At 40.5% G+C, this 21,110-nt stretch overlaps 1 protein-coding gene across 1 annotated transcript in view; it reads right to left on the reverse strand.

The window, feature by feature from the left end:
• Positions 1-21,110, reverse strand: part of LOC122798693 (zinc finger protein 271-like) — a 138,568-nt gene that overhangs the window by 80,723 nt on the left and 36,735 nt on the right. Inside the window, exon 2 of the mRNA XM_044067789.1 lies at positions 4,770-4,896. Coding sequence (XP_043923724.1) covers positions 4,770-4,896 — 127 coding nt within the window. The remainder of the gene's footprint in view (positions 1-4,769; positions 4,897-21,110) is intronic.

Genomic DNA, 21,110 nt, shown 5'->3' on the forward strand with positions numbered 1-21,110 from the left:
AAAAAACAAAGTACCCACAAACTACCACATAGGTGGTAGTCCCCTAAATGCGGAAGACGTAATAAGGGAAATGGGGACCCAAGTAGATAGTAATCTGAGCTTTGATAATCACATTGCCAAAGTGGTTAGAAAATCCTTCTACGTGGCCCACCTAATCACAAAAGGGTTCGCATCCATATCAAAAGAGGTCATTGTACCCCTCTACTCATCACTCATCAGACCCATCATAGAATACAATGCCCCATTACCTGCAACAGCTAGAAAGACCACAGCCGCACCTCACCAAGAGGATCATTGGCCTCAAACAGATGCCCTATGCAGCTCAACTGAAGAAATTACAGCTGTACTCGGTTGCATACCATCTACTCAGAGGTGATCTCTGCCTGACATACAAGGCCATGTCCAACCCAGAATTTATGGACATGCTCCACCTAAAGAAAACCTTATCCCCACGAGCCACACACTCTAGGGATCTAAACCTCACCACAACAATAAATAGGACATGCTGGAGGGATAGATTCCTGTCCCAGAGACTTCCCATGCTTTGGAACAAGATCCCAATCTACATCAGGCAGAGCTCCTCGCTAACACTCTTCAAGAGAAATCTTGACGAGTGGATGGGAAACAGAAAGTTTACCTCAGAGATCACTTCAGTGGCTCTGCTGGACAGAGGCACAGGGAACTAATCTAAGGGGGCGGCGAAAGCCAACACATTCTGGCTAGGCTTATAAATGCCTTTGGGCAGATAGTTTCATAGGTAGGTACTAGGCTATCAGTTAGAGCATTTCCTATCATCCAGCAAGCACTGCAAATGTGACTACAACATTAAAAATACAACATACAATTAGTACTCACCAAAATTCCCAGATTTCCCACCTTCCTTTATATTTTAATATTCTTCCTTCTGCCACAACTTAACTCCTCCATTTACCTAATTCTCAAACAGAAACATGTTTAGGCAACTGTGATGAACATCAAATGTCAGGCTTAATGCTGTCCATAGCTACCTTACATAATAAGACATTTACATCCTTGTTGTTAAATTACATTTTTAAGTTTGTTAAAAAACTGCATCCTTAGTGTTCAGGTATTCTAATAATGTAATAAATTTGCCTGAAAAGTAAAATTAACACTACATCTATGTAACAAGTGTGACAGGATCGCTTCTCCTAAAGCCACCTATGAAAATGGAACAATCCCACTTAGCAAATGTAAATAAAACACACAGAGATCAGACGTTCTGATGGTAATGCGCACAATCACAACCTCTGGCTTAGCAAGACTCGACATTATTCAGTTAACTTTGTTCCAGTTAAAAATGACATCCAGACAGTTTAGCGCACAATCAAAGGATTATGGGACGGCATACATATAGCCGGGTGCTGTCAATGTAGCAATGATAAGTCAAACCTCTCTTTCTTTCTGTGTGAAGTCATCTGAAAATGTACACCATAAAACACAATGTGGCCAGGTTGAAGTCTTTTTGTCATACAGCAAGTCAGATGGCTACAATAGGTAGTATGGGGTCCAGGAGCAACTCTCTGAGAATACCTACAGAGACAAGAGACAAATCACCCAGGGAATGTGCCTGAAAGACCTCTGGGGAACTGCAATGTTCCAAAATTATGTCATGATCCATAGTGTTAAATGCACAACAAAGACCAGAGTTGATTAAGATGAAATTGAACCACTGATCTCTTACAACTAGGGAATGACAAGGGCTAAAATGGTCAAGAGAACACACATGTGGCTTACACATCCTTGTCAATAAAGAAAAGGTCAGAAACTGCTTGGCAACTCTCTGGGTCAAGCAGGTAAAAATGTGTTTTCTGGATGATGGTTATAACTAAGGCCATTTTTAAAGAATGTGAATGTATCTACTGTGAGAGAGGCATGAATTATCAGATAATCAAAGAGTTCAAAACATATGGCAAAGTAATACATGCCTAGTTTGTTTTGGTAAGATGTAAATCCAATAGGCTCAACCCAGCTATTATCAACACATTTGTCATTTGGAGCAATGTTCTACCAAATAAGCACTCATGTTCTACCAAATAAGTACTGATGTTCTACCAAATAAGCACTGACTGCAGGGTCTCAAACCAAATATTGCCATGCTTACCAGAAAGAAATTAGCAACTATCTCACATTCTGAAGCAGACAAAGATCTCTGCTTTAAACAGACAAGCTGGACTACACAGCAAGTGCATGATTCGGAAGACAATAGCTGGCTGAGAGGTTCTTTGGTTCTATGCCTTCTTACACCATATCACTATAAACTGAAAAATGATTCAGTGCATCCACTGGACAGCTGGATTTCCTCCACTTGAGCTTCATCCTCTACCCAAGTATCATGAGGTCGTGAAGCTCTTAACCAAACCAGCATTATGAATTTACAGTGGAGGCTGGGTACATTTGCACTGGAGTTAGGAGGCCACCAGCTCTGGTGAAGGTTATACTATATGTCAAAATTAGCTATTGTAGCTCACCGGCAAAACAGTTCACAGTGCAGCAAGCAAGGGAGTCGCATCCCTTGAAAAGTTGTTCAAGAAATCCTGAAACCCAGAGTATGCAATAACGGATAGCTACGAAAGGGAGGATTTCAAAACAGACCAGGTAATGATTAGTCCAAGAAACTGACTCTATAACTCTATTTATTTAATTCACATTTGTTTACTGGGAAGGTCTCACTGGGTCAGTGGCCCATTTTCAACGGAGGCCCAGGGAGATAAGCGCCATAGTTATACTGAGAATACATACATAAAGATGGAATGGAATGTAACAAATAGTAACAATAAAAAAATCGGTTTAGCATAGAATAACAGTATGCTAGGTGTGAGAAAAATACAGATCCATACTGGCATCTAAACAAAAAAAAAGTTCACACATTTGGTATAGTACATGCTTCAAGGCTATAAAACACAAAACCAAGAAATATGAAAGAAACATACATTTAACATTAAAACAACAAAATACTTAAAGAAATGGTATAGATTAAATACAGGATGTAACTGGTGGTGATTGGTATGTGGTAGTATTAAGGGATAATGTAAAAAGACAGAAAAGTAAAACAGAAATAGAAAGGAGTGAATTATCCAGGATTGGAGCAGGAGCAGTCCAAATTGTTTTTCAAGTATTCCTTTAGATGGAATTTAAAATGGGAAGTACTGGTAGAACTTTGTATAAACTGGAGTATTTCATTCCAGGCTTTTGCTATCTGGTGAGAGAACAGAGTCTTAGAAACTACTGTTGGCTTTGGTGACTTTTAAAAGTAATTTATTGGATGATTGAAGTGTCCGGTGGGTAGTGTATGTCTGTACAAGATTTGTGAGGGCAGTTGTTGGGTTGGTGAACAATGGTGTGAGCTATAGTAAGCTGGTTGAATACTCTACCACCAAGTATCATGTCAACACTGTCATGTGAAACAGTGGAATATGTTCATGATTAATGGTATGAAAGGCAATAGTTTGAAGCAAGCTTAGTCCTGTCATAATCTGAAGGAGGTCCACAGTGGGATAGAGTTGTTATTTAAATAGCAGTTAAAGGTATCCAGAACCACCCTGTCTGGATGACCTAATACTAAGTCAGTAAGGAAGTCCACAACTCATGCAGAAATACCTTAAAGCTACTGAAGAGATGGTAGACAAAGAAGTTACCTGCAAATTTTACCTGCCCCAAGGGCATGCACAAGTATACGCAGATCTAGCAAGAATCAACTTACAGCCAACACATATTGTTACATTCACCAACAGCATTCCAGCTGGGACAGTGATATGAAAAACCTAGCAGGAATGACAGAAAACATAGGATGCCTGAAATTCTTATTTTGGCAGGCCTGCTACAATAAACATGAAGGTGCCTTTATGCAATAAGCCTCAATCGAGGCCAGTTTTACTTCCAATTTACATCATGTTATTCAACAATATTGGGGGGATGGAGTGCAGCATTCCTATATCAGCATAAAATGGTATGTAGACCCTTAGGTATCACAACAAAGCAAGACAGACCCTTATCACCAAATTATTCTGACTAGCTGTGGAGGCTTGTAAACAAGACTACTATACAAGTACCAACTCTGAGAATCCCAGCGACTGCCATGTCTTTCGAATAGGCTGCCAGTTCATGTGAAGCACAGCAGCTCCATGACATTGTTCAAAAGGAACCTGGACATGTGGATGGGGCACCGTAAATTCTTACTGGGGATAGAAGCCACAAACCTCCTGGATATGGGCAGTCATTAATAAATACAGTCCTGGGTACTGACTAGAGTATCTATGGTATTACATTGGGATGAAACGGCTAGGCTTGAAATGACCTCCAGGTCAACAGCATAGTAACCTCCTATGATATACTCTATTCAGTCACTGCTCTAGGACATCATGTAGCGAAAAATACATAGAAGAAAACAAATCTAATACACATGGAGAAAAAATATCCATTTTTAGGTGAAATATGTCAAAATCAAACACATGAAGTGCAAACGATGGTGAAAACACATAAATCAGTCAGTGATTCATCAGAGCATATATCAATTCATTATATTATATAAAATATCTAAAGTTTAAAGCAAACTATGACAGCAACTTCAAGTAGTACAAAAAATATGCAATATGGCTGGAAATACATATTAGCTTTCAGAAAGAAAATGTAATGTCAGAAGAGAATCTTTTAACCAATTTATAATGTCTCTTCAAATACAACCATTCCTGCAGCTATAAAAGCAAGTACATCTATCAAATATGCATTGTACTTCTGGGATCAGTTCTCACCTACAGAAATCATGTTCTCGTAGTTCTGTATCATCACCTCCTTGTGTAGCTCTTTCTCCTGTTTACTCAACATCTTCCACTCCTCGATTGAAAACTCAACAGCAACGTCTTCAAAACTTTCTGGCATCTGAAAGCACAAAGAATTTACTTATTCCTGACTGCAAACAGAAGAGAACTCTGAAACTGTTAAATAAAAATGTAACAAAGTGCCAAAATTAAAATTGCCCAGTCCTTGACAGCTTAATGTAAATACAACTACTTCAGGAGTGTACCAGCAGCATCTAGGATGTCACTATGTCCATTCCTTACAGGTATGACCACTGCCCGTACCACCATCTAGGATGTCACTGTGTCCATTCCTTACAGTTATGACCGCTGCCCGTACCACCATCTAGGATGTCACTATGTCCATTCCTTACAGTTATGACCACTGCCCATACCACCATCTAGGATGTCACTATGTCCACTCCGTACAGTTATGACCGCTGCCTGTACCAGCATCTGGGATGTCACTATGTCCATTCCTTACAGTTATGACCACTGCCCGTACCAGCATTTAGAATGTCACTATGTCCATTCCTTACAGATATGACCACTGCCCGTACCAGCATCTAGGATGTCACTATGTCCATTCCTTACAGTTATGGCCACTGCCCGTACCAGCATCTAGGATGTCACTATGTCCATTCCTTACAGTTATGACCGCTGCCTAAGTAGAATTAGCAGAAGACACCAAGGATGAACAATAAAGTTGTTAACAATCTGTCTTTATAGTAAAAACATACATCATAATGCATTGTTAGCTGCACTGGACACTCCAAACTGTCCACACATATTAAACTTGCAGTTGACCTTGGCCAGGTTATAGCTGAAAAAAAGACTTGGAAGGATCTTTTTATTTATTTTTGACAATGGGGTAAGTGTAATGGTCCAAGGCCCTTTTCAGGCATGACCCGAGCCATGCAGGCTGAATACAGAGTAATGATGCAGTTTACAATAAATTAATTAGTGAGTGAAACAAAAGACCAATACAAGTAAAATACTGTGAACAACAAAGTATCACAGCAAGGTAAATAAGGTGATTATAACAGAGAAACACAGTCTGTAACAATATCCACTCAGTTTGCACAGTTATGAGAAATGCATTCACACCCCTTTGTAAGAAGGGGATTCCTGGTGGTCTGTTGGTTAGGATTTGGCACTCTCAGCACCATGGCTCAGATTCGATTCCCACTCAGGGAATTTCAGTCTACACTCCCTCAAAGCCCTCCTCACAATCAAGAATATAGATATCTGTGCAGTTAACGAGGTATGGTTTAAAGTGGCAGAGAGTAAACCAGCAGTCCAAGCTTGCAGTGCCTTCCACACTTTTAGACCAGTAGCTGCACAGAAAAGGGCTAAAGGTGGAGCTGTCTCAGTATACATCAATAACAAACATACCTCAAGGATGGTCAAACAGGATGATGTGCTGGAGTTTCTCCATGTGCAGATCACCACAGACAAAATCCCTAACAATATCCTGGCCAGTTACAGTTCACCCCCCTTATCCCAGGATTCTCACAATGCATAATTGGACCTACTGGAGACATCTACCATCCAACCTAACACCCTACTCTTGGGAGACTTTAATCACCCCTCTATAGATTGGGAATCCTACACTGCCTCAAATTTACATGCAGAGCGATTCATGGACTTTGTAAATACAAACACCCTTAACCAAATAGTGAATACACCCCCTACAGGCTCATGCATACAAATAATGGAAGAACACTGCACCATCCCATGTCTCATCCTTACTGGTAAAGGTCCAGCAATAAAGCTGTCGCCTTTGAAATCGAAATCAACTCTGTAATCCCATTAAAACCAGTAACAATTAGGAACTATTCCAAGGAAAATTATCTTTTATTAAGTGAAGGACTGATAAAATTCAAAGCCCATCCAAACCCAGAGAACACAGCAGCCTATAGTGAATTCCTCTTGAACTCTGTAAAATTATGTCAATGCCTCCATAAAGTCTGCTGTGCCTACCAGAAGCAAGCCCAGGACTAGCCCTAGAAACAATCCACCTTGGCGGCATCCCATATTAAATATACAACAAAAGGAAACAAAATGGGGAAAAACTCAAGAAAGCTAATTCCCATAAAGATGCAAATGCTCTCATCATAGTAAATAGGCAGCTAAGAGGGCTAATTAGGTCAAACAAGGCCAACTCTGAGATTGTCCTAAGCATCTTTCTTTGCATTTTTCTGCAAAAGTTGACTAGCTGCATTTGTATTGATATTAGTAAGGCTTCTCAAATATTTGAATGTGCAGAACTTTTCCTTATTAGCCGAGTCAGATTTCCAGGCTAACTAGGCTTTACTCATGCTCCTAATTTCATTAAAATATTCTGTAGCTACCCAAAGTTTTTTTGCCCTGCAGCTTCATAGTCTTTAGTGTGTATAGTCTGTCCTGAATTTAAGTGAGAACATTATAAAATGCTGAAAGAGCTGTACCTGGACTAAAGGTAGTATATAAAGATAACCACGCTGCACCTGGATTACAGGGAGTATATAAAGATAACAAATCTGAACCTGGATTACAGGTAGTATATAAAGATAACCAAGCTGCATCTGGATTACAGGTAGTATGTAAAGATAATCAAGCTGCACCTGGATTACAAGTAGTATATAAAGATAACCAAGCTGCACCTGTATTACAGATAGTATATAAAAATAACCAAGTTGCACCTGGATTACAAGTATTATATAAAGATAACCAAGCTATACCTGGATTACAGGTAGTATATAAAGATAACCAAGCTGTACCTGGATTACAGGTAGTGTATAAAAATAACCAAGCTGTACCTGGATTATAGGCAGTATATAAATGTAACCAAGCTGCACCTGGATTGCAGGTAGTATATAAAGATAACTGAGCTGTACCTGGATTACAGGTAGTATATAAAGATAACATATCTGGACCTGGATTGCAGGTAGTATATAAAGATAATATAAAGATAACATATCTGGACCTGGATTGCAGGTAGTATATAAAGATAACCAAGCTGCACCTGGACTACAGGTAATATACAAAGATAACCAAGCTGCACCCGGATTACAGGTAGTATATAAAGATAACCAAGCTGTACCTGGATTACAGGTAGTATATAAAGATAACAAAGCTGCACCTGGATTACAGGTAGTATATAAAGATAACCAAGATGTACCTGGATTACAGGTAGTATATAAAGATAACCAAGATGTACCTGGATTACAGGTAGTATATAAAGATAACCAAGTTGTACCTGGATTACAGGTAGCATATAAAGATAACCAAGCAGCACCTGGATTACAGGTAATATATAAAGATAACCAAACTGTACCTGTTTTACAGGTAGTATATAAAGATAACCAAGATGAACCCAGATTACAGGTACTATATAAAGAGAATCAAGCTGCAACTGGATTACAGGTAGTATATAAAGATAACCAAGATGCACCCAGATTACAGGTAGTATATAAAGATAACCAAGCTGCACCTGAATTACAGGTAGTATATAAAGAATCTGTACCTGGATTATAGGTGGCATATAAAGATAACCAAGCTGTACCTGGATTATAGGTAGTATATAAAGATAACCAAGCTGCACCTGGATTACAGGTAATATATAAATATAACCAAGATGTACCTGGATTACAGGTAGTATATAAAGATAACCAAGCTGTACCTGTATTATAGGTAGTATATACAAATAACCAAGCTGTATCTAGATTACAGGTTGTATATAAAGATAACCAAGCTATACCTGGATTACAGGTAGTATATAAAGATAACCTAGCTGTACCTGGATTACAGGTAATATATAAAGATAACCAAACTGTACCTGGATTACAGGTAATATATAAAGATAACCAAGCTGTACCTGGATTACAGGTAGTATATAAAGATAACCAAACTGTACCTGGATTACAGGTAATATATAAAGATAACCAAGCTGTACCTGGATTACAGGTAGTATATAAAGATAACCAAGTGTATCTGGATTATAGGCAGTATATAAAGATAACCAAGCTGTACCTGGATTAAGGGTAGTATACAAAGATAACCAAGCTGCACCTGGACTATAGGTAGTATATAAAGATAACCAAGCTGCACCTGGATTACTGGTAGTATATAAAGACAACTAAGCTGTACCTGCATTATAGGTAGTATATAAAGATAACCAAACTATATCTGGATTATAGGTGTTATATAAAGATAAGCAAGCTGCACCTGGATTACAGGTAATATATAAAGATAACCAAGATGTACCTGGATTACAGGTAATATATAAAGATAACCAAGCTGTACCTGGATTATAGGTGGCATATAAAGATAACCAAGATGCACCTGCATTATAGGTAGTATATAAAGATAACAAAGCTGTACCTGGATTATAGGTGGTATATAAGGGTAACCAAGATATACCTGGATTACAGGTTGTATTATAAAGATAACCAATCAGCATCATGTAGTTACGCTATAACTGTGAGGAGTTGGTTACTGATCTAGCAGAGAGACAGACTGCAGGTTTATTTAGTTTTATGGGACTGATGATATGGAAAGGGTTACAATCATTCAATATATTAGGAAATATTTGGAGCGATGGAAGTTTTTTCTTCTTTTTTCACCCTGGGAAAAAAGCACTGGCTACAGTTCCAAAGTGTACTAATAGATCTCTTGCTTATCTGGTTCCTAAACAAAATATTTAATGCATTCTGGTAACATAGGGTAAATTATCTGGAAAAACATTCAGGCAACCATTTAATAGCATCAGACATTCTAAATTAGAATTCATTTTAAATATATAAGGTGGTTCAAAACAAGCACAAACTCTATGATCAGCATGTTTTTACTATCAGAAGATATTAAGCAATAGTCCACTCCTGTGTGAGGGTATATCAGGATTTACCCATGATTGGTGTAGTTTGATCACAAGGGCAAAGCCCACAGAAGACAGTGCGGAAGAAGACTGATATACTGAGCATACTCACGTTTGCACAGTACATCAGTGCATTGCAGCAAGAGAAACAATAGAGAACGAGGAATCTCAGCTGCTGCTTGTTTTATGCTTAAAAAGCAAAGATTTTATAAGGGACAGAAGAGAAATACAAGGAAAATCAGGCATGTTTCTATTTAATTTTGCAGAACATACCTGATTTTTCCTCGCATTTTGTTCTGTCCTCCAGCATATGCCAATAGAAAGTCCGGCTTCTCAATGGTACTTCAGCAGCCGGACTTTTTTCTATTGGTATATACTCAGTTTACAGTAGACATGCTGGTGGGGGTGTCCACTTAGGTTGCTCATTCTTGAATAGCAATGAGCAGTCATTATATAAAAAAATCTACCCCCTATATACAGTACTCATACATTTCATTATTTCTACTGCTTCAAGTATTTAGTTCTAAGGACAAATTTGTTTTGCAAGCTTCTGTTCATTTCTGAAGCTGACATAGTTAATTCCCCCTAATTCTCAGCTTGCATGCAGTATATTTAACAATCACAAGGCTGTATCATGAGCTGTTTTTTTTTTTAATTTTCATATAATTTCTCAAACTGTGGTTAAAGTTGCCACTTACACATCTCAGCTAGATGTTTTCAGTTATCGGCATAAATATACATTTCATATACAGATATAGCCATATTCTGTTAAACTATGTGAAAAAAAAATTCATAGGTTCATAGGTTCATACTAGGCTATCTGCCCTAGGGCATTTATAAGCCTAGCCATAGTGTGTTTGGCTTTCGCCACCCATTTTAAATTAATTTTGCTATGCCCTTTTTCGAGGTTAGTATACTGTGCCTCTGTCTAACAGTGACACAGAAGTGATACCCGGGGTAAATCTACGATCTCCCAAATGCATCTTAGTACTTTGCAGACGTGCTTCTGGATACTCCTGTAGTTTATTCATAAATTATGTGCAGGAAAACATATAAAAACAGGTTAAAATAGCCACCAACAAGGGAACAAATAAAAAACAGTCACATTGATAACCTAAATGAAAAAAAGTATGTTTCCCAGAGACAACCCTGTTTCTGGAACAGGCTCCTCATCTGTAAAGCAGAGTTCCTGTATAACCCAATTCAAGTGCAACTTGGACAGTTAGATGGAGAACAGGAAATTCATCCCTGGTTTAGCACCTATGTCACTAATGGACACAGGCAATCTATAAATGGTTCATCTACCAGGCCCCTGCTTCTAAATGTTTCATCTCTCAAGGGTATCAGAACTTGTCATGAGTTTTGAAATAGAAGAAAATACAACATCAAAAAATTCAACTTTTGCAGATGATGTTCTCTAATTACAGGAGTGCAGGATTCTTCTTCTATGCAGTTTTTATTTGATGAAATGAATGATAAAAAAAGTATTCTGGTTTTAATATTCAATGAAAAAAAAATACTACCTATATACACATAAAAAAAATAAAATACTCATTAGTACTTTTACTAAATAAAAACAACTCAGATCAGGATAACTTTATTATTATCAATAAAATCTAAAAATATTATATCTATTATATATAATAACTACATACTACAATTATTAAATGATAATATTTCCCAAGATTTTATACTTAATACAATCAATAATACTTGGATGTCTTTGTAAATACTTTAGTTGTTTTGTTGAATATTATAATAATACCTTTTTTTAATTTTATTTGTATAAAATTGTTATGATATTTCTTCTATGTACAATAAAAGAACTTGTCAGGGATTCGGGATGCATGGCTAGGCTTAAAATGGCCCTTCTGGTCATTAGCCTAGTAAACACCTATGAACCTATGAAAAGAAGATGCCTTGTAGACGTTTCTATCAGGTGACGACCACTGCAAAATCAGATTATGGAGAATCTACCTCTGGCATGGGGAAAGTCAGGAAGCAATATGACACATTTACACCTGTATCCAGGCACGGATAAACAGAAGGAAGACGAAGAAGAAACCATGACATGTGTCAGTTTTTATAACACTAGCTCAAATTATGGTTAGACCGTAGCTGTGGGAACATCATAATGAGGCGAAGAATTTTCGGTGAAAATTACTCAGAACAGAAGTTTTTTTCTGGACTGATGGATCTTCCTTGTCTTAAACCATCACTTTGTGATTAAAGGTTTAAAACAGCTTACCCAGGCAGAAAAAAGGTGTATTGATGCATTGTTTATTACAGAAATACCCCCAAAAAACAACACTCACAACTTTATAAGTTCACAGTTTTACATTCTTGACTTTTCTGTAACATAAATAACCAGAGTGGATGCACGGATTTGTGAGGCCAGATTACCTGAAATGCATCAGCTGCACAGATATCGTAGCAAATGTTAAAGGTGGGAAAGTCAATTTTACCCACAGCAGCAAGGTTATGAAAGAGGCACTATGCAGAATTATAAATTGCTGGAAAAGGGCTGAATTTATAGGTTCATAAGCTTGCGGGACATTTTAAGCCTAAACCATTCCCCTTTTATGCTTGAAATACCCTATCTCATTTGGTTATAGATTGGCCTTACCCATCCCATGGTCGATAATTATATATTATGCCTAATGAAAATAAATGGGGTCATACCACAGATAATTCGAGGGGACCCATGGATGGGATAAAGCATTTAGGAGCTGCATCTATCCATAAGTTTGACAGCCATTCATTCAGATCAGATAGAGAAATCGAGTGATTCATGGAATGTGTCATAGCATTACCCATGTAAAACAAGCTATACCCAGTAACCACAAGAAGACTTAAAGGACAAAAAATACCAAGTCTCACCTCTGAATTTACTGAGCATCTTAAAACAGATTTAAAGCTGTAAAATAATGAAAAAAAATGCCCAATAAATTAAAAAAAAAACTGTATTTTCAAAACCTTTAGGGAAAAAAAGACTAGCATCAAATAAGAATATTGCCAAAGCACAGTAGTGTAGAAGAACACAGGAATCTTACTAGGCCATCAAAAATATGTATGGAATACATTCAATAATCTAGGAACACAAAAACTTCAAGTAAATCAAAGTCCAAACCATGGACAAGACACATTAGCCCTCATACAACACAATATATGCAACTCACCTGCCCCCCAAACTTACCAATAACTACTTCACTCCTTGCTTATTTCCCTCATTTCTACTTCAGTTCAGTTGCTGAAGCAAATTATGGACCACCTTAACAACATTTTCTGTTCACTATTTATAAAAAAAAACCTCCCAACATATTTGTGGTGCCCGTGCCCTGGCCCAGCAATCAAGGAGCCTCAATCCTCGCCACTAACACCAGTGAGGGATGTCTCATATATGAGGAAAGGATAGCAAATACACATGGTAAAGTGCAATTTCCCTTAAGAGCACACAGAGATCACAGTCAGTCCAGGGCTGACCGCTCCCTTGTTCTCCAGGTCCCCAATAAGACTCCCCGATGGCACAGCTACAGGGTCAAGATCTCAGCCTAGCTGGCAAGCTAAAACCTCCAGCACCCTCTCTGTCCAACCGGTGCTTCTTGTCCCTGCCCAAGTAGCTGACAGACACACACACACTTTGCGATATGAGTTTATACAACCACACAGACACTCCTGAGAAAGGCTGGCACAGGTTCTCCAGCTGTGCCCCTTTTACCCAGACTATACGGTAGACATCCCTGCCACCACCCAGCTAATATTCATCAGCTACTCAAAGGCCATTAAAAGGATGTCCAATTATTACTGTGCAATATTATTATCCAATTGGTAGTATGACTAAACAGTCAAGGCTTATTGGAGTGACTTGGTACAGGATCTTTATATACATGCAATGTACTCTTAGAGCTTAACTTATCTCTACACAAAGCAGCCACAGGTGAAAGGTTTTAAAATATTTAATAATAAATAATACAATACTTCTTACTACACAGTGCTGGTCAAGAGTTCAGAGATCACAGAGAAATACTTAAAATAATTCATACAGTTCTGACATCACAGAAAAACACTTAGTCGAATCTTTCTAGTTTCTAGCTATTTCTAAGAGAAAACAAAAGTTTACGATAACTTGCATATAGAACAGGCAGAGTGTTGATGAGTTGGATGGTCAAGACAAAAACACTTAATAATCTCTGGTTTTCTCTGTTTAAATTGAAATTGCAGTTCTGATAACCACCAGTGGCAGTGGGGAGCTTAGAGCAGCCTATCTATCCCTGGAGGAGTGTTCCCAGCACAAGAATCTGGTAGTCTATTGGCCGTTTTGGGCCAATTTCTAGCTCTTTCAAGTCCCCCTGTATAAAACCCGCATTGGCGCGGTTTGTGCACTTGTTACTACTCAGCCAAGCTCCTCGTGGTCCTGCAGAGTGGTGCTAGCAGCAGAGAGGCTAAAAGAGTGACTGCTAACCTGATAAAAGTGTTTTTATTCCTGCTACTACCTGGGCGACTGTCCGATCTAACTAAACTGCAAGTATTTCTGCTTCTTGAACTGTTTTAAACTGTTTAAAGTTGTTTTTGCACCTGCACTTTTAAAGTTTGTCCTGTTTGTTGCATTTACCTGTTGAGGCTACACACTCAACTGCGCTAGACTGTGTTACATATTTATTGCATTTTCCTGCTGTTTGTTGCAAAAAAGAAAAAAAAATCCTTGTTTCCCATCTTTCCTGACCTAGAGTAGTCCAAATACAGGCTTTGCTGTATTCTGGACTTTTGGAAAGTTCCTGTGTTGCCCATTTCCTTTCTTTGATAAAGGGAGACTTCTTTGTTCACCAGTGGCAGTGGGGAGCTTGGAGCAGCCTATCTATCCCTGGAGGAGTGTTCCCAGCACAAAAATCTGGTAGTCTAGTGGCTGTTTTGGGCCAATTTCTAGCTCTTTCAAGTCCCCCTGTATAAAACCCGCTTTAGTGCGACTTTGCGCGATTTTGCGCATAGCGCAGCATCGGGAAGCGCTGCTTAATTGGGTTTAAAGCATTCTCGGCTCCACAAAGTCTGCTCTTCACTTTTTCCCTTAGAACTGATCTAGTTCTCATAATAAACACCCTATTCCCACTCTAAAGCCTTGCTCACTAAAGCAATTATATAAGTTAGCACTAAAAATTTAAAAGCACTACACCCTCACAAACTCCCCTTGAGTACCTTGTTCCCCAGTGGCCCTTTTTTTCAATTATAAAGGAATTCCCAATACTATTCTAGCATGTCCAAAGGTCAGTTGTCAATCTCCTCTCCGGTCCAGCCTGTGAATCTGGGAATCTCGAGGCAATGTTACAACTGCCTCATGTACACATACAACCCTCTCCTCCCCCCAACAAATTCCAACGCATGTGAGAGATGCAACCATATAGCCAAACTGGAGGCTAAGCTCTCTCAACTCAGTACTGGCGTAACCAGTTAGGAGGAGAAGGAAACAACACTCACTACAATTCCAGTCTCACATAGACCTACCATGACAGCAAACCAAACACATAAACACACAAAAACATACTCGGAGGCTCTAAATAAAAATCTGCCTAAGTAGCAGAGACTTCCAATGCAGACCCCCAAGCAACCGCTACCCCAAAGCAAAACACGTGCAACACATAGCTCACAAAGCCAGTGTGCCGAACAGTCACAGCCCTTAAGGCCAAACAACACACCTGATACACTTGTAATAGGTGACTCTATCGTCAGGCACACTAACGTCCCGTTCACCAGGCTGAACAAGGAGAAGGTCACGGTGAGCTGCCTGTCGGGCGCTAGGATCTGCCACATAACACAAGCACTCACGTCACTCCAAGGCAAGTACAAATATGGCTCAGTCATTGTCCATGCTGGTGTGAATGACCTGAGATGTACCTCCCTGGACTACATGAAAAGAGACATAGAGGAGCTCTCTGAGCATGTAGCCCAGGCCGGTATGACCCTGACCTTGATTAGCATCTTACCTTCACCAAGAATGATGTCACAATATGAAGACAAAATGATCAATTTCAACAATTGGTTTAAGTACTGGTGTTATTCAAAGGGGATCCAATGCCTGTCTGCCTGGGATGACATGCTCGACAAGCCACAATGCTTCGCTAGGGACGGCTTGCACCTGTCACCCCTGGGCTTTTGGATATTGGCAAAGGCTCTTGCCACCCCCATAGTGCCTTTTTTAGGCAAGGCTCAAAAGACAAACCCACCTCCATAGGTATCACAAGGGATAAGAAACTAAGAGTAATGCTACTCAACGCCAGAAGTCTAAACCTCAAGACGCACTCACTCGAAACTCTCCTTAGCATGGAGAACATCGATATCTGTGCAGTAACAGAAACCTGGTTCAAGGCTCCCGAGAGCACCCCAGCACTACTAGGTTATACCTCATACCATGTTTTTCGGCCCCAAAACTTGGACCGAACCACAAAAGGAGGGGGAGTATCAATATTCGTCAAAGATACCCACACCTCCAGGTTGGTGGCACAGCACGAAGCATCAGAGACTATCCATGTACAACTAACAGTGGGTAAAACTGCCTTCCAGTTTATAGCCTGCTACAGACCACCCTCCCAAACCCAGGAACCCCACTCGGCCTTCCTGAGAATACTGGAAAATATGAAGGTCTCTCCAAACACCATTATATTGGGCGACTTCGACTACCCTAACATAGACTGGGAGCATTACTCTAGCTCAATCACCCTAGCCCGAAGGTTCCGAGAATTTATAAACTCAAATGCTATGGAACAACTTGTTGCCACTCCCACAAGAGGGGAAAACATACTGGACCTGATCATCACCAACATGGGGACACTATGCTCCAGACCAGAAGTGTATCCCTCACTGGTAAGATCAGACCATAAACTAAATTCACTAGATATTCACATCCCGACCCCAGCCCCTGTCCAGAAAACCACAGTGAAAAACTTCTCTAAAGCAAATTTTACACTCCTCAAAACCGAGGTGGAATCCTTCAAAGCCCCTGGGCCTGTGGAAAATACGGCCCAGACTGCAGAATCCTTTATAAACGCATTCTATGAACACCTTCAGGAATGCATGGATCATGCAATCCCAAATAAAACCAAGACCCAATCTTCCAAAGTTAGGCGTCCTGTCTGGTGGATCCCAGCCATAAACAAACTATACAATAGAAGGAGGAAGCTACTACATGATAGAGCAAAATCCCAAAAAGGGAAGGCATCTCTGATCAGTATTAGCAAACTACGGGCACTCATAAAATCGTCTAAGGCCAGCTTCGAGAGAAAAATTGCACAGGACACTAAGGATAATCACAAGGCTTTCTTTAGTTATGTTAGGAACCTGGGTGGGAATTCCCAGATATGCTCAGAATTAGTCCAAAATGACAAAAAATACACAGAACCCACAGACATTGCCAACATCCTAGCTGACAGGTTCAGCGCAAACTTCTCCCCCCCTTCCCCACCAAAAGGGCAAATATCTATCCCAGCAGAGTGCTGCCACCCCTGACATCTCAGATGCTCAGGTAAGAGCCGCCCTCTCCAAAGCAAAAAACACAGCATCACTGGGACCAGACGGTGTCCCGGGCTGCGTCCTACATGAACTCCAAGAAGAACTAAACCCAAACATAAAACTACTGTTCAATCTCAGCCTTACTACAGGATATGTACCCAAAGAGTGGCGTACAGCAACAGTGGTCCCTCTCCACAAAGGTGGTGCCTCAACAGATCCTAGAAACTATCGCCCCATAAGCCTGACTAGCTTGGTCTGCAAAGCTATGGAAAGGATCATCATGGACCTCTTAAACCTGGTTGATTTCTTTGAAACAGTCACCAAGGCCATTGACGAGGGGAAGGTGGTCCACACAGCCTACCTGGACCTTGCAAAAGCCTTCGATACAATACCCCACTCGGGCATTATAGATAAGCTCACCAGCTTAAATATAAACCCTTATGTCACTAGATGGGTTGCAAACTGGCTCAAGGACAGAACCCACATGGTTAGAATTGCTGGAGCCATGTCAGACTCCAAACCAGTTACAAGTGGCGTCCCACAAGGCTCAGTCCTGGGACCTCTCTTGTTCGGTATATATTTCTCGGCGGTACAGGCTAACACGGAAGGACTGTGGCTGACCAAGTTCACAGATGACTGCAAACTGGGCGCCATAATCGACTCTCAAGCCGACACAAGCATCCTACAAAAGGGCCTCATAGAAACAGACAACTGGTGCCAGAGCCATGGCCTCAAGCTAAACGCCAAAAAGTGTATAGTCATCCCTTTGGCAAAAACAAAGTGCCCACAAATTACCACATAGGTGGTAATCCATTAAGTACGGAAGAAGTAATTAGGGACCTGGGGACCCAAGTTGATAGCAATCTCTCATTTGACAACCACGTGGCCAAAGTGGTTAGAAAAACATTTTATATAGCCCACCTAATCATGAAGGGATTCACATCTAGATCAGGGGAGGTCATTGTGCCTCTTTACTCATCCCTCATCAGGCCCATAATTGAGTACAATGCCCCTTTTGGGATGTACCTTACCAGACACCTGCAGCAACTGGAAAGACCCCAAAAGTACCTCACCAAGAGGATCAAAGGGCTCAAACAGATGCCATATGCTGCCCGGTTAAAGAAACTCCAGCTCTACTCAGTGGCATACCACCTGCTCAGAGGCGATCTGTGCCTGATTTATAAAGCCATGTCCAACCCGGAATTAATGGACATGCTGCACCTTAGAAAATCCAAATCCCATCGATCTACGCGCTCGAGAGACGTGAACCTCAGCACTGAAATAAATATGACATGCTGGAGGGACAGATTCATAACCCAGAGGCTCCCTTCACTCTGGAATAAAATCTCAGTCCAGGTTAGGCAGAGTCCCTCATTGACTCTCTTCAAGAGGAATCTTGATGAATGGATGGGAGATAGTAGGTTTACCCCGGGTATCACTTCTGTGTCACTGTTAGACAGAGGCACAGTATACTAACCTCGAAAAAGGGCATAGCAAAATTCATTTAAAATGGGTGGCGAAAGCCAAACACACTCTGGATAGGCTTATAAATGCCCTAGGGCAGATAGCCTAGTATGAACCTATGAACCTATGAACCTATAAACATTACATCATTCTTCACCCTTCCTGGGGTTCCAATGCCAACAGAAACTGTATCTACATTCTTTACACCTAGGCAGAAACCAGAGCAATAAAAATACATTTGCATATTTAAATCTAGCAATCTAACTCTTGGTTAAAACAATATAAAGAATGTGCTAGCCCATACGGAATGACTCTGAATCTTTAACTTCAAAGGACAGTCATGAAGTAATTTTGAACTTCAAAGGACAGACATGGAATGCTTGTCTTAGCTTTCTTTACAGCAGAGGGCAATGTTGTTACATTTTTTGAAGTTCAACATTTCACAACATATTCTTTCATTTAAGAAAACAAGTCTGTATTTCAACATTTATATCTGTCTGGCTAGGCTGGCAGCCTTAATCTATCTTCACCCAATCTTCACATATCTCTCCCCCTGGAGAACTCAAGCTAGTTTTTCAAGTGACCCTTGAGAAACGCCACTTGAGAGGGTCAAGTCTGAGTATACCTACCCCATTCCCTGTCTTGAGAGCCCATCTGCACTGGCATTGCTACTCCCACTGAGGTGCTGCAGTGACATATCATATGCTTGCAACCTTAGGCTCCATCTCAGCAACTTGGCATTTTGCTGGCTGGCTCTGTTTAACCATATTAACGGGTTATGATCTGTCATAACAGTGAATTTCCTTCCATACAGATAAGGCTGAAGTTTCTGCAATGCCCACACTATGGCAAGACATTCCTTTTCTACAGCTGCATAGTATTCCTAGGTTTATAGGTAGGTACTAGGCTATCGGCCCTGGGGCCTATACAAGCCCAGCCAAAAAGGTACCCTGGCTTTTGCCACCCAAAAAAATTATTTTCCTGTGCAGAGCCACAGAGGTGATCCCCGGGGTGAATTTCCTATTTCCCATCCAATCATCAAAATTTTTCTTGAAGAGTGCTAATGAGGAGCTTTGTTTGATATAGACAGGTAGTTTATTCCAGAGTATGGGTAGTCTCTGGGACAGGAATCTATCCCTCTGGCATGTTCTGTTTATTGTGGTGACAAGGTTTAGGTTCCTAGAGCATGTAGCTCGGAGGGATTGGGATTTCTTTAAGTAGAGCATGTCCAACAGCTCTGGGTTTGACATAGCTTTGTATGTTAGGCAGAGATCACCTCTGAGTAGGCGATATGCGACTGAGTAAAGCTGGAGTTTTTTAAGACAGTCTGCATAGGACATCTGTTTGAGGCCGGTAATCCTCTTTGTGAGCTATTTCTGTGGCCTTTCCAGTTGTTGTAGATGTCTTGTGAGGTACATAGCAAAAGGGGCATTGTACTCTATAATGGGTCTAATGAATGATGAGTAGAGAACAATGACCTCTTTTTTCTGAATGAGAAACCTTTTGTGATGAGGTGTGCCATGTAGAAGGATATCCTGACTACTGTGGCGATGTGATTATCAAAGGAGAGACTACTGTCCACCTGTGTCCCAAGGTCTCATCACACTTTCGGTGTTAAGTATACTACCGCCTATGTTGTAGTTCATGGGTACAGAGTTTTTATCAAAGGGGATGACAATGCACTTTTTAGCATTGAGCTTCAGGTCATGGCTTTGACACCAGGCATCTGTCTCAGTGAGGCCCTTTTGTAGGATGTCTACATCGTTAGGAGTTTCGATTATATCTCCTAGTTTGCAGTCATCTGCGAACTTCATTAGCCAAAGACCTTCTGTTTTAGCCTGTACTTCAGAGAAGTAGATACCAAACAGGAGAGGACTCAGGACTGAACCCTGTGGTACTCCACGTGTCACTTGTCTGAAGTCAGATTTGGAGTCTGCTACTTTCACAGTGTGGGTTCTGTTAGTGAGCCAGTTGGCAACCCATCTTGTGACATAGGGATTTATACCTAGTTTAGTGAGTTTATCTATAATTCCAGAGTGGGGGATGGTGTTGAAAGCCTTGGCAAGATCTAGATAGGCTGTGTGAATACCTTACCCTTGTGTACGGCTTTGATGACAGCTTCAAAGAAGTCTATCAGGTTTAGGAGACATGATCTGCCTTTTACAAACCCGAACTGGGTGGGATCTGGAATTTGGAGATTATCAATGTCTTTGTTTATAAGTTCCATGATGATATGTTCCATGGCCTTGCAGACCAGGCTTGTCAGGCTAATGGGGCGGTAGTTCCCGGGGTCCGTGGTGGCTCCCCCCTTGTGGAGTGAGATAACCGCTGCTGTGCACCACTCAGCAGGCACAAAGCCTGAGGTGAGGCTATGATTGAATATGGTACTTAGGTGGGGTGCGAGTTCATTCTGTAGTTTGTGTAGAACGCAGCCTGGGATGTTGTCTGGTCCCATGGATGCTGTGTTCTTGGCTTTG

Source organism: Protopterus annectens, chromosome 3.part1 (genome assembly GCF_019279795.1).
Source record: "Protopterus annectens isolate FY-2018-M chromosome 3.part1, PAN1.0, whole genome shotgun sequence".
Classification (NCBI taxonomy): Eukaryota; Metazoa; Chordata; order Ceratodontiformes; family Protopteridae; genus Protopterus; species Protopterus annectens.